The sequence below is a fragment of the Saccoglossus kowalevskii genome, chromosome 3 (assembly GCF_978046115.1).
Source record: "Saccoglossus kowalevskii chromosome 3, keSacKowa6.1, whole genome shotgun sequence".
Taxonomy (NCBI): Eukaryota; Metazoa; Hemichordata; class Enteropneusta; family Harrimaniidae; genus Saccoglossus; species Saccoglossus kowalevskii.
This window is the reverse complement of record NC_140643.1, coordinates 8,419,590-8,434,977: the sequence shown is the minus strand read 5'-3', so window position 1 is coordinate 8,434,977 and position 15,388 is coordinate 8,419,590. Positions and strand designations below refer to the sequence as shown.

Here is a 15,388-nt window from a genome sequence, read left to right as displayed (position 1 = left end):
ACTAAATTTGCTATCCCATGGAAATAATTGAAATCAAAATGTTTGACAATATATTGAGTTTTGCGTCGCATGCACACGATTGAAATGTCATATAAAATAGGCCTAATATGCTAATGCTGTATTTATTTAATTGTAAGAACGAGTTTAAATCCTGGAATGGCCACGATGTACCACGGATCTTGTATGTTGGTAATCTACCTATAATTTATAGAAGAAAACACATTTGCCAGTTAAAACTGGGGCTATATTGAAATTATTAATATAACACTGTGATTACAAAAATCAAATGGCAATGGACATGAACTGTAGCTTGTAGATAAGTTAAACGAATAAGGCAATTTAGATTCATTGCGACTTTTTGTTCAATTACCCCAATAATTTGAATTATATACCGGCCAGGTTATTTTAAATGCGAATAGCAAATTAGCAACCACGTTTGTTGGTATCCTACCAGCGATTACGTGAATGCAGTACATTCGTACTACACATACTACATAACATTTATCCCTGCAACAGCTGTTAGAGTGAATAACATGTAATCACAGCTGTTATTGCCACGACCCATTCTATGGCGACTGATTATGGCGGAAAGTGTACCAACATTGACTCTGAATAATGGATACCAAATGCCTCAGTTAGGACTGGGGACATGGCGAGTAAGTAAATCCAGGTTAAACACATCTATTTGACATTGTAGAATATATAATTAACTGACTACGTAGATGCGAATAGGGTATAATGCCAATTGAGTGTCACGCAGGCTATACACTAAATATAACATGGCGATTCGTGTCTGGTGTCAAACAAGGACCGTTTTATATCATGCTTTTTACGTGATTGTGATTGGGTAACGCACTCTAAGCAATGCAATGGAAAGAGCGTGAGTGATGGTCTTTCAGTAACATCAACGAATATCGCGTCAATCTTGCAATATGGGGTATGGGGGCAACAAATTCACAGGAATATGTCCCTCCCACAGCACATCGATAGTTCTGACAGTTATCCAGTGTAACAGACTTATATTTTAAACTGTTGAGGGTAGTGGTGATACAATCAGGATATTTATTACAACTACAATCGTCACCATACGCCCCCGGTCCTCTTCTCCCTTAATACCTTAGAACCCCCCATTTTTATAAACGACAGTGTTAATCGTTCAACCAATAGTCTAAATACTTTGCATGCGTTGTCATGACGGCATGTGGACTCCGCCAGTGAGGGCGTCGCCCCATAGCATCGTCATGACAACATCAATGCAACTTGGTGACACTGTCCTGTCCAACAAAAGATGAAAATGACCCCATTTTCGGACCGTGGCAACGTATGGTAAAAATATATAAACAGTAGGAAGTGTAAAAATTAGATATATGCAATAGGAATTGTACAAAATCAGATACAGACAACAAGAAATATATAAAAAAATTAAATACAGATAGAAGAAAATATAAAAAACAAAATTGATGATTAAATGAATAGGATGATTATAATGTGGAGGTAATGGAGTCTTTCAGATGAGTCTGGACCGCGAGTCTTTCAGATGAGTCTGTACCGCGAGTCTTTCAGATAAGTCGGGACCGCGAGTCTTTCAGATGAGTCGGGACCGCCAGTCTTTCAGATGAGTCGGGACCGCGAGTCTTTCACTCGAGTCAACGTGATTGGTTAGAACTTACTAACATGCCAAATAAGGAGTGCTAGACAGTCATGGTGACGTTTGACACAGCGTGTATAAAAGTGTTAATATGGTTTAGACTTTAAACAATACATTAGATATTACATATAGGTGTAGGAATGTGAACATTAAAGTAATAAGCATGGGAAAGTTAACACGTATTGACATAGACAATTGAATGCAATTGTCATGTCATACGTGTATGCGGGTACCACATCAGATTGGTGACACCAGGCACCGGGCGTCAGTTATAATCTAGGGCGCGTGTTCGACGCATACGTTTCGTTCTTTATTAAACTCCAAATTAAATGTTGCATTGTTCAGTATCTTGAATAACACCATCTCTGATGTTTATATATATATTCATACTCTAATTCAGGAGGAAGGGGTATTACTTTGCGGTGCTCCTATAACTTGATGGAGATATTTTGTTGGCATGACGACCACTCCAGTTTAACGTATTCCTTTTTAAATATACATATATCGCCACATATTTAACTTTTCTGACCATTTCCATTCATAAACCCGACGACACCAGCAGATATTTTGACGATAACAACTTAAAACATCACATATACGCAACTCTTGCCGCCAAAAAACAATCTTATACATCATCTAATGAATTGTATTGCGCTTGCTTATATTGTGTCAGGATTGTCTTGTGAATGATTACTTAGTTAGGCAAACATTTCTGAAATGGTTCGAGTTGTTTACGGCTTTCACAACGTTTTGTATTGAATGCATTGCCACTGAGTGGGAAATAAAATATATCAAAATGTTACGCATTCCATATGCTACACAGAGCAGCTCTCATTACCAGGCTAAACCAAATGAAGTGGGAGCTGCCGTGAAACAAGCCATTGATTTGGGATATCGTCACATTGACACCGCATGGGTTTACGGTAACGAACGGGAAATAGGAGATGCCCTGAAAGATGTACTGAGTGACGGCAAAGTAAAGAGAGAAGAACTGTACATTGTAACCAAGGTTCGATTGCGTTATTATTGTGTTGTCTTTAACTCAGCATGTGTATTTTGATTATACAAGGCATGTTACGTAGCTATATTCTTACTATTTCATTGGCAGCTGTGGGCAACATTCATGGCACCTGAGTGTGTTCGTAGTGGATTTATGGAGTCTTTAAACAACTTACAATTGGATTACGTTGACTTATATTTGATACACATGCCACAGGCACTTAAGGTGAGTAAGTGTTTTGAGTAATCCTGACGTACTAGAGTATTTTGAGATGCATCTGGTTAACTACATTTTTTTTAAATTCGCTGATAAACGGTATTTAAGTTTAAGGCATGTCATGTTATGTTACAGGCAGAAATGTGGTTAATTTTCATTCACGGATGAATGACAAAAATAAATAACGTCACTAATAATATATATACGATATATACAACCAGCGTGTTAATGTGTGATTACTGAATAGCACTGGCTCACAATCGACGGCTACAACACTTCTAAAAGAAAATAAACTGATAGCATAATGTTCATATACATAAATAAATATTACTGATTGTGATGCACCATTTCAAGGATAGCTGTAATTGTTATACATTATACACCAATGAGAGAAAGAGAATGATATATTATTACGTAAAACCATTCGATATATCGATATATCGATTGAGGTATGGGTCGACTTTGACCACAACATCCATCAACATACTGGCTTAGCACTTGGATATTATTTCCTCCCAGTTTGTGACGTATGCCATATCCATTGAATTGACGCAGATAAAAAAACAGACAACCCATCAATACTGAAATAAGACTACAATGTACTATAATTATTCATGTATCGGCAGTTATGAGTGACTGAAGTAGTGGGAGTCAGAGAGAATCACTATAACCCTCTATCCCCCGTGGTAGTGATTTTTTTTATTTCTTGTTTCACGCGAATACAAATTCACGCCTTTCGCTTATTATATTTATATTGCTATTATATTATATTTCTGTTATACTGTCATGAATTTGTTTTCGCGTATCTGTTGACCGACTTAATTAGTTGATTATTAGCGAATTGCTGTGTTATGTCTGTCATCGTTTAGGCCTATTTGAAGTTTTGGACGGAACTTGGCTCAGTGATTTGGAACTAATTACCAGATAACCATCGCTATTTAGACTATTAATTCTGACAGTTTATATCCATAGTTATTAATGTAGTGAAAGATTAATCAAAAGATATGACGTATTCAGTGCTTAGTGTGATTGGCTTTATGATTGAAGGTTACGCCCTGGAGTCTTTTTACTGCTTTGTAATTGGTTAGAGTTTTGAAAATGAATAAAGAGAGTTTGAGTTGGTCTTGACGAGTACTCTACAATAGACGAGTCGAGTGCAGTCCTGGAGAGCCTTGGGGCGAGTCTAAGCACAGTCTTGGGCTAGTCTTGGGTCAGCCTTGTGATAGTCTTGGGGATTTTTTCCCCAGGGCGCTGTGTCTTATAGAGTGCTCGATTGACCGACTAAGACGAGAGCTGAAACGTATTTCGTTGTGTGTGTCTTATTTGACTGTAAGTTAAAGTGACTTTCCCGATCCCGTACCTCAAGGGGACGCGATAGAGAGACGAGACGAGATTCCCCCCTGACAAGTGTGGAGAACCCCGAGAGAACCCGTGGAGTAGGATAATACACTGGTGTTATAATCAGATTTATATTTTGTGCATTAGTTTTAGCCGCGACCAAAAAAACCCTCTGTTTGAACCACTGAAATCAGGAATGTTTACAAATTTGACATGTAATCCGTTATTCCTGTTTACCATTTTTACTTGCCAGCAGAGTAGCGAACAATAAAAAAAGTAACTATAATTATTATCCTTCTCCTCAAAGACTTTGTCGGTATGAAAGAACTAAATAGATTAGGAGATGATAGTAAAAAAAATGTCTGTATGACACACGGCTAGAAAACATAGTCACGTATTCATTAGGTTGTACATAGCATAACTAACTGTAGCACAGTGGTGGACTTAGCTGACTTGCATATATATCAGGTCAGAACACTAGATAAGTATATAGTCTTCCAAACTGGTGCAAATATTCATTAATGCATAATTGTGACCAATGACAAACGTAACAGAAATACGGGGAGCGAGTTTGCTGATGCCTTGTACAAGAGAAACATGCCCAATAATTCAATCGATACTCTATATCTATTGGTAAGTATGGTCTTCGCGTTGGAAATGACGGATTGTTGTAAATCTGATCTATTTCGTGTTTTATTCCGTGTGTTTATTTATGAATTGAATACACCTACCAATGACATATGAAGAGTGGTGCATCTAAATCTGAAGTCATGAAAAACGACAAAGGTGAAGAGCTGTCTGATGACGTCGACTATGTTGACACGTGGCAGGTAATAACACACTTTAAAACTAAAATTCTTGAACAAAGATGTTTGTATTCAATGTATAGAAATGTACGAATGTCAAAGTACTGGCTACCATCAGACGGTGGTAATATCTTCTTCCCTGTTCTTTATTGCAAAATGTGTAGCTTTGCGTCATATCTGCGATATCCAATGTTTAGTCTAATCCTGGCTACTCCAAAACATTGATTATTCATATGTCTATTTAAATAGATTTTTTTTTGCTCACAGGAAGTCGAAAAACTTGTTGATGATGGTCTTGCAAAATCTATCGGCGTGTCAAATTTTAACCATAAACAGATTGACCGTATTTTGAGAATTGCAAAACATCGTCCTGTGACAAACCAGGTAAATACTGCAATGAATAATAATTGATTATTTTAAAATTGTATTAATTGCTTTTATTTATTCAAACAAATTAAAATAATAGCTGTTTTGTTGGCTCTTGAAAATGTAAAGATATTCGAAGAATATAAAATTAGCAGCGTCTCTCACTTCTATCTACAATTTATGAGATTGACGCTGATGACGGTGTTTCTAAAATACCCACTGTTTTTATTGTTTTAAAAAGAATAGCATATACATTAACCAACCATAATTTTATGTTTAACACTACAATTAGAACGCGCGTGGTTACGTCGGTAAATAGGTAACATGTTTTTATTTTTAAAACAACATTTTTGAAAGTAATGGAATTCTTTTATTTTAAACTGTTTTATTTCTTACGATACAAGATTAAGCAAGCCGTTTGTTTAAAGTGTAGTTGAATCGCCATAAATCTTTATTTCCGGAAATAATAGTATTTTTGTGGGTCCTCGGTGAGTCATTTTTACACGAATTACGTAATGGGAAATGGATCATGCTCCTATTCTCAAATGGAATATACTATAAAACACTTATTCAATTCATGAATGCAGTACATCAGTACACAGTGAGTGAGAACTGACCTTTCAGAATTTGTGGTTACATTTGCCATACCATTGCGTTTTTTTCTTAGCACAGTAAAACTTACATCTTTGATATCACGTGATTTGTATAAAAGTTGGTTAAAGCAATTTATGAGAACCAAGAAATTTGACTTGAGAAAACTGAGTCAGACTCGTAAACAGGACATTTAGTGTCATGCAGTGGTGCATTCTGATTGGTCGAGAATCACTAGGTGTTTTATATTATTTGTCCTATACTTTTTTGTATACAAAGTTTAAACACAGAAATGATCGACAGTCAGTAATATTCTATTGTATCAACAACAATACTGGCGTGCATTTAGCAAAATAGTACGTATTAAAATGCGTAGCTTTACACTTTACGTTTACGCGTGGCGTTCAGTCGGTAATATGACAGAACCCCACACCCTCCCCGTGGCTTTCGTTGCGTGTGGAAGTTATTTTCACGAGTGATGCGGTGTATCCTGCGGCCGTACTTTCGCGAGCGTAGCGAGTGAAAGTACAGCAGAATACACCGCATCTCGAGTGAAAATAACTTCCATACGCAACGAAAGCCACGGGGAGGGTGTGGGGTTCTGTTATTATTACATATGTTCCATACTTGATTATTTCGTACTAAAGAAAGAACGTGCAAACCGGGATGGAATTTAGGTCGGGGAACCCATTGCCCATTAATATGTTCCAATATAAGTGTTACGCCCTAGCAGCGCGTGTCAGTGTAGAACGCGCCCGGAGAACGCGTGTCACTGTTTGAAATTAAAATAATCAGACGTCTAATCTGAGTCACTGTCCGAATAAATAACTCGTTGACGTTTAGTTGGGACCTCGGCAGAACTTTACGACTATGATACACAGTTTATGTTGAAGTTAAAAGTTCTGCAAACATGCCGTGCAACTGCGGTACTCCACTGACGGGATGACTTTCGTCGACAGCGGTTGTCGCTGAGCTGCACGCTACAACTTCGTGTGTGATATGTTGCTTGCTGGTCGTGGATTGACTGAGTCTTGATTACCGGTTAAAATGTTGCTCTTTTGGCGTTGGTAATTTTTATTTGGAACTGAGTAACGCCGCAACGTCGCCAGCAGAAACCTGGTATCTCGATGCTTATGGTTGCGGCTGGCTGCATAGTAATCGCTGATTTTACTGCTGGTGGATCTTCTGAGAGCCCTTCAGGATTTATAAAACTCAGTTTCCAGGTGGTCAACATACATTAAGTTCCCCCAATCGTAGTATTCCATGTGATGTACACCTGACATGCCAAAAATGTTGTTGAACGATTTGAACTGGATAAAAATAGCAGACGAAAATGTGTTTACAAAATAAAAATAGTTCGGTAGCCAATGAAAATACCATGGTCATTTGCATATCGACCGTGAAAATACCGAAAACATTATTGCATGGGTGATATGCAAATTAGTTTGGGCCAAAATAAGTGACTGCCTAAAAGTACCATTACTGTTGTTCAAATTTCATTTCACTTGGCAAGTATATTTATTCATGTACCCCAAGGGGAAAGTATCATACTTCTAAATATTGTTTATTTCGAAAAACTGTACTCCTGAAGGGACTACTTTGTTTGCTCTCAGACCTCATTTGCATATGGGTTGTAGAAATACCGATTTTGATTTCATGGACGAATCAAAATAAACTGAAGTGCATATGTAATAATATACTTAAATACGTACATATAAATTGCATAGTTCAACTCTACTCGAATAGAACATACATATTATTTGAAGCATTCACTGTATATTATTATTATAACAGATTGAGGTACACCCTTACTTAACAAGAACAAAATTACTAGAATGGTGTCAGTCATATGAGATAATTGTTACAGCATATAGTCCACTATGTTGCCGAGGAAGACCTTGGTAAGTTACGCTAAATCATTTAGTTAATGTCAATAACCTTGTATGGAATTTATATGAATATTCTATGTAAAATGACAAGAAAAGACTGAAAGTCAACTGCCTCGTGTGAGCATGTGCAATACTCTGAAAACACCGATTTGTCGATATATTTGAAATAGAGATTAGCGAATATAAGTGAAGATGCAATATAATTAACATCAAATTATGCATTTATTGCCAATGTACTCTGTGTTATAATAACAGGGCTAAAGCGGTCGAGCCTGATATCACAAGAGACCCATTACTGCTGTCCATAGCCGAGCGACACGGCAAAACGTGCGCACAAGTGGCCCTCAGATTTGCCATTCAACGAGGCTGCTCGGTTATTACAAAAAGTGTACATCGAGATCGACTACAAGAAAACATTGACGTGAGTGGATCACACGATAATACACATTGATGTGAGTAGATCACACGATATTACACATTGATGTGAGTAGATCACACGATATTACCCATTGATGTGAGTAGATCACACGATATTACACATTGATATGAGTAGATCACACGATATTACACATTGATGTGAGTAGATCACACGATATTACACATTGATGTGAGTAGATCACACGATATTACACATTGATGTGAGTAGATCACACGATAATACACATTGATGTGAGTAGATCACACTATATTACACATTGATGTGAGTAGATCACACGATATTACACATTGATGTGAGTAGATCACACGATAATACACATTGATGTGAGTAGATCACACGATATTACACATTGATGTGAGTAGATCACACGATAGTACACATTGATGTGAGTAGATCACACGATATTACCCATTGATGTGAGTAGATCACACGATATTACACATTGATGTTAGTAGGTCACACGATATTACACATTGATGCGAGTAAATCACACAATATTACACATTGATGTGAGTAGATCACACGATATTACACATTGGTGTGAGTAAGTCACACGATATTACACATTGATGTGAGTAGATCACACGACATTACACATTGGTGTGAGTTGATCACACGATATTACACAACGATGTGAGTAGATCACACGATATTACACATTGATGTGAGTAAATCACACAATATTACACATTGATGTGAGTAGATCACAAAATATTACACATTGATGTGAGTAGATCACACGATATTACACATTGATGTGAGTAGATCACACGATATTACACATTGATGTGAGTAGATCACAAGATATTACGCATTGATGTGAGTAAATCACAAGATATTACACATTGATGCGAGTAAATCACACGATATTATACATTGATGTGAGTAAATCACACGATATTACATATTGATGTGAGTAGATCACACGATATTACACATTGATATGAGTAGATCACACGATATTACACATTGATCTGAGTAGATCACACGATAGTACACATTGATGTGAGTAGATCTCATGATAGTACACATTGATGTGAGTAGATCTCACGATATTACACATTGATGTGAGTAGATCACACGATATTACACATTGATGTGAGTAGATCACACGATATTACACATTGGTCTGAGTAGATCACACGATAGTACACATTGATGTGAGTAGATCTCACGATATTACACATTGATGTGAGTAGATCACACGATATTACACATTGATCTGAGTAGATCACACGTTAGTACACATTGATGTGAGTAGATCTCATGATAGTACACATTGATGTGAGTAGATCTCACGATATTACACATTGATGTGAGTAGATCACACGATATTACACATTGATGTGAGTAGATCACACGATATTACACATTGATGTGAGTAGATCACACGATATTACACATTGATGTGAGTAGATCACACGATATTACACATTGGTGTGAGTAAGTCACACGATATTACACATTGATGTGAGTAGATCACACGATATTACACATTGATGTGAGTAGATCACACGATAGTACACATTGATGTGAGTCGATCACACGATATTACACATTGATGTGAGTAGATCACACGATAGTACACATTGATGTGAGTCGATCACACGATATTACACATTGTTAATAAACAATTATTAACTTCAACTGAGGGGGTGTATGAAGATTTGTTTCCCCGATGTGACAAATATTCACCGAGGCGCAATAATAGGTCGGAAAGATAAAACTCATATAACCCGAAGCTAATAGTTAATGCATATCACAATGAAACCCTAATAAGTGGAAATTGTCGTGTCAAAAGTGGTATGATCTTTTTTGAGTAAATACAAACAAAATGAGTTTACCCTTGGCTTGTTCTGACAACAAATCAGTCAAGTGTGAACAATGGACTGAGTACTAGTATCCTAAGCTTTACGTTGATATATATAACCATATCGTATATTTATTTAATGTTTTTAACTATTTTTGACATCGCCTCCAAAACGACTGGTTAATTTTAAAAACTAGTCAAAGGAGTGAATTGTATATATATATATTTGATTATCAAGTCGATATTCCATCTATTACTCTCTGACGTCGAATAACATAGTTTCTATATCTCACGAGATTTTCCGTGTCCTGTGATAGAGGTATCGCGCAGTGAACAGATGCATCAAAATGAGCCGCAGTTAACGCTCAAAACTGTATGTGAGGAGTGTAAAGAATGGCATTTAACTGAAAATGCAGAAAAACTAAAATAATTCCTTACTCTTGTGGGAAATGTAAAAAATTTCCTATGTTCATGTTTTGTGAGGCTAATATTTAGGTAACGTCTGATCATGTTTATCTTGGCACAATATTTAATTATAATTTAAATTATAAATTTACCAAGGCTAAACTCAAGCAGACTGATCAGGCACGGCGTGTCAATCCGCGAGGGACTGTGATGAAGGCACAATCCGCAAATTATGTCAGCCAATTGACTTAATGAAAGCCGTATATGACATACTCTTGGATGACTAAAATCAGGTCTAGTATGTCTAACGTTTGGTTGAACCTTTTAAACAAAATATGAAATTAAGGTTATTGGATTTTACACGCGATATTAAACTTCTGAAATGCATGAAAAAGGCTTGTATACTCTGTTATTTCACAACACCTTTTATGTCTTGATCCAGCTCATCGTATTCAACTATGTGAATTTAGATTACGTAATAATACATTACCTATTATTACTGGTCGTTATCAAAACGTTGCTAGTCATGATAAAATATGAACATTATGATCATCAGATAACTATATTTGTGTTTGGGTGCATAGCTTTTCATACAAAAAGGAAACAATTATTAAAGCCGTAATATTTTTTTAGACCAAACATATTAATCAAATATTCAATTCATCGAAACAACTTGAACTTTCAGTTTTGTGAGTATATTATGATGAAGTTTTATATGCCGTACTGTTTTTTTTTTTTATGTACCAGTATTTCATTGTCCTTGGGATGGTGCCATAATCATACATATTTCTTGCATGCATTTTTTCACATTTATTGTGTAATGTATATTATTTAGTTCTCCCATAACTCTTAAGTGGAAAGAAAAACAAAATTGACATTATTTCAATTACTATTATTTTTATCGAGCGACCATCTTTTAGTTTACGGATTCAGATTATGTGTTAGTGTTGTGTTAGTGGCGTTTAGACTGGACACGGTATTGTCAGCTGCTCGCGTCAAGGAGTAAAATATCGCTGTTGTTTTCAGCATCGGTCTTGACAATATTGTGTTAGTTTGCCAAACCTATCGATACTTAGACTTTTAACAATTCGATTTTTGAAATCCAAATTCGACAGCCATCTTGGTGCATAGTTCGTCCCACATGCAAACGCCATTAGAGGAATGTTGGTATAATTTGCATAAACTGAGGGGATATACTATTCATTTTACGTGATCGGATCTCCTCCAATCAGCTTGGCGTATTCGAATATGAGAGATGACAGTATGATTTGCTCAACAGAATATTTAATGTTTGCACTGCACCTAACATTACTTTTACAGGTATTCGATTTCAAATTGACCACTACCGAATTGATCTCAATAGAAGCCCTCAATCGAAACTGGATGATCGGTGGGGAACGCATTTGGGCGAGGTAAATTTATTCTTTCTCTACGTGAAATTAAGCATGCGATTTTAAATGGCGAGTTGTACGCATGATCTTGTGGGCCTGGAGTCTTGGCTTTTACACGTTAAAATGAAATGAAACGAAAATGAAGAAAAAAGTTAGTATAAATGCTTCGAACATCTTGACTTATTCACGAGAAAAATGACGAAAATGAAACATTGAAAATCAACAGATATACCTTTTGTAAGCCAAATTATTAATGTCAGAGCTAAAAAGATGGCATCATATGAACTACAATTTATTAGTTGCTAGTTTATGAAGTTTTTGTACAAATATGTGGACTACCGTGTGTTTATTGGGGGAGGGGGTTATTGAATGAAAATTATGTTAATGTGACGTATAGCCCTTCGAGTCGCGATTTGTAAAATTCACGTACAACACGTGGGTATGTATTATTGGTTAAAGTTGGACTGTTTGTACTCAGAATTGCTTTTCTGAAAATGTGGCGTGTCCATGATAATTTGTTATCACATTTCTTGGCCCTGAATCAATTGACACATTATTCAAGCATCAATTTCCGTTAAAAGTAAGCACTCATGAGCATTGGAGTGTATGCCGTCATTTGGTCTTTACTTGGGTAATACCAAATCATACCTTGTCATACAATAGATTAATGGACATTTTAGGTAAACAGAATCTAAAATGAGGCGTGGTGTGATATTCGAGCTACACATCACTCTCAAACTGAATTTCTAGTGAGTGTTTATGTCATTTCCATATGCATAATTCTATTGTCAATATCCGTACTTCTTTTCTACCGCCAGATTATTACCGGCCAGTAGTATTCTATAACGGTTCTGCATATTATATTAAATTTGAATTGTGCTTATAATATTTCTATAATTCTGTTTCAGACGCCAAAATCACCCTCATTACCCATTTCATGAAGAATTTTGAAAATATTAACACAGAGGATGTATTTTGTGTTTACTGAACGATTATATAAATACGATATTTCTTTCATCATGTGGATATAACAATGTGTTTGATATGTTTCAAATTACTTAATTTAAATTATTTTGCAATTACTTGCTGAAAAATATGTTATGTTTGTAAGAGAACAGTACTCATACTAACCGTTGATTTAAAACCGTCATGCATGTCTTCGGTAGATGCATTTATTTGACTTAAATGTACTCTACTCATTATCACGTACATTTCAGCAACGTACTATTGAATTCAAGGTCATTGGTCATCAATTGGGTAAATTTTCGAACGAACGTCAAAAAATTGTTTTGTTTTACACATTATGCATAATTGAACTCAACATAGTGAATTGTATTCAGAGCATTTTGACTGATTTTCTATTTATTTGTGCTTTGCAGTCACATTGATTGTGCCCTAAGCAATCATTATTTTTGCGTGGGGATATAGCTTTGAACTCATATGAAGGTATAGTTTGGTTAGTACACACAAAGCAAAGTAAGACAAAAATGCATATTATCAGAATCAGCAGGTAATTGTCCCGTCCAAAATGTAAAGCTGTATCGAACGTGTCTAGTACACTGTAACCTCAGTATAATGAACACCGTTATAATGAACTTCCTGATATAATGCACACATAGCGTGTCTCCCTCTCACAACAAACCCAATGTATTATGTACTTCATTATAGTGAACATTTCACTATAACAAACGAATTGTATGTCTCCCAAAGAGTTCGTTATAGTGAGGCTACAGTGTACTTGATTTCGAGATAAATTTCACAAACCAGTGAGGACAATAATTTGTTAAAGTTGGAAACACATATGCAAATGACATATGTCAATTAAGATGTGTTTTTCGTAAATGTGGCGTCGATAATATTTAGTTGAAAGTTGTAAAAATAAGATAGACTATTCATGGAATGTTTTAAGATGTCAGGAAAAAAATGCTTATGTATTCGGAAAACGTTGACCGTAACCTGATGGGAACAGCAAAGCTGTCGGAGTTGCCCGATCTTGGTGTAATATCGAATCACGTTGTTGAAAGCTCGGGAAAAAGACTCTTAAACGCTCATTATACTACGAGACTGTCATACAAGAACAGCGTACAAAGTTGTGCAAATCTACGGAAAACTTTGCGTAGTTGATTGGAAATCCGACTTTGCTGTTTGCTGTTCGGAATGTTTTCAGATTCGTACAAAATGTTATCATATAATTGGCTTCTGTAGTCGGCAAAATTAGGCCGCAATATCGTGTTAAGTGATGGTGACGTTGGTAAGTTGAATTAAAACTTGACCGATGTTGCTGTCATAACCAATCACTTAGTTGAAAGCTCGTATTCTGTTGAGAACAGGTGCATTATGAATGGAGTGTGAATTTCCTAGTAAAAAAACACGCCAATTTGACAGATTTTGCAAGAAATATAACTATCACATTTTGCAAATATATCAAAATATGATACAAATGTGAATGAAATTGCCATATCTTCTTAAGAAGAAGCAACGCAGTTTCTACGCAGCTTCCAAGTTTGAAATAGAAATAACATCTATAAAGAAAAACTATCACCAATTTTTGGAATTAATGAAAAAATATGCAAATGCAATATCATTTTTCAAACTGCTAAAAGCCATTGACAGAAAAGCCATTGACAGAACAATAATATGAGGTTATTACGGGGAAGTATCGACCGACGCGCAGCGAAGGTCGATGCGACCGCGTACTGTCTGGGTGCATACTGTCTTAGTGCATCTATGGCGGCGGCGCAGGCGGGTCTTCCCTCGTAAAGAATGTTGGGGCGTCGCCCCTCCAAAATCAAGCTGAAACCCTTTGTGTCAGAAAATAGCGTTTCAGAGGGTCTAGATTTCAAAAGTGTTAAGGGGGAGAATTCCGCCGCCCCCAGAAAGTGCATGTTTTGTAGTATCCACGTAATAACCTTATTATTATACAACTTTACCCCCCACGAATAAATACATCATGGCAATGCAGAAATCCAAATCATATAGAACAGATTTAGCAAACTTCTTTGTGTTGGGTTCGGTCAAACCATGTTTGTTTTTATTATTAGAGGACGATTACGCGCGTAATCATTCTATATTTGGAATTTGCGTTTCCTTAAATCGTAGGAGGAAAATACCCAGTACAATAACACAAAGTTATGGCACACTGTAACTTATGGCTTTACGGTGACAGATGTATTGCAAAAAAAGTATAAAAAAACAAACATTTTTTTTAACGACGCGCTTACCAGAAACAAATCATATTGTCAACTCTAAGTTATCTTATTGCATATGGCAATGTTCAATGTATTCATCATGTCGCGGTCATTGTAGGCACCATCAGTGCGGAAGGAGGCTTTTCTGACAAGTACGTTACAGTGATTCTGTGTGAAATCAAATAATCAAACATATCAACAAATGACTCAAAATGGTGTACATGAATTTTCCATAACCCCACCCGGTACTATAAACAGTTATTTAGTCACCAATAATAACTGAAACTATTACGTAACACAG

General features: G+C 36.2%; 1 protein-coding gene across 3 annotated transcripts; it reads left to right on the top strand.

Annotated features, from left to right (window-relative positions):
- Nucleotides 1-557: 557 nt before the first annotated feature.
- LOC100377491 (aldo-keto reductase family 1 member B7-like) lies at nucleotides 558-14,193 on the top strand. 3 transcript variants are annotated; one of them, XR_014928933.1, is made up of 9 exons: nucleotides 558-656; nucleotides 2,490-2,657; nucleotides 2,757-2,873; nucleotides 4,949-5,032; nucleotides 5,276-5,392; nucleotides 7,760-7,866; nucleotides 8,110-8,306; nucleotides 11,829-11,920; nucleotides 12,808-14,193. XR_014928933.1 is itself a non-coding variant. In XM_078013237.2 (9 exons), the coding sequence occupies exons 1-9, from the start codon at nucleotides 582-584 to the stop codon at nucleotides 12,848-12,850; spliced, it is 969 nt and encodes a 322-aa protein (XP_077869363.1). In that variant the 5' UTR covers nucleotides 558-581; the 3' UTR covers nucleotides 12,851-14,193. The 3 variants fall into 3 exon arrangements, 2 of the variants coding, with proteins under 2 accessions (XP_077869363.1, XP_085352848.1); XM_078013237.2 differs by having other exon boundaries at nucleotides 8,110-8,275; XM_085496722.1 differs by lacking the exon at nucleotides 2,490-2,657 and having other exon boundaries at nucleotides 8,110-8,275.
- The last annotated feature ends 1,195 nt before the right edge of the window (nucleotides 14,194-15,388 follow it).

Bases quoted from the DNA above. Each gene is read 5' to 3' on its own strand.
- LOC100377491 (XM_078013237.2), top strand. From the start codon at position 582: ATGGCGGAAAGTGTACCAACATTGACTCTGAATAATGGATACCAAATG. The intron at 657-2,489 runs GTAAGTAAATCC...TCTCATTACCAG, and splicing joins TAGGACTGGGGACATGGCGA to GCTAAACCAAATGAAGTGGG. The intron at 7,867-8,109 runs GTAAGTTACGCT...TTATAATAACAG, and splicing joins TGTTGCCGAGGAAGACCTTG to GGCTAAAGCGGTCGAGCCTG.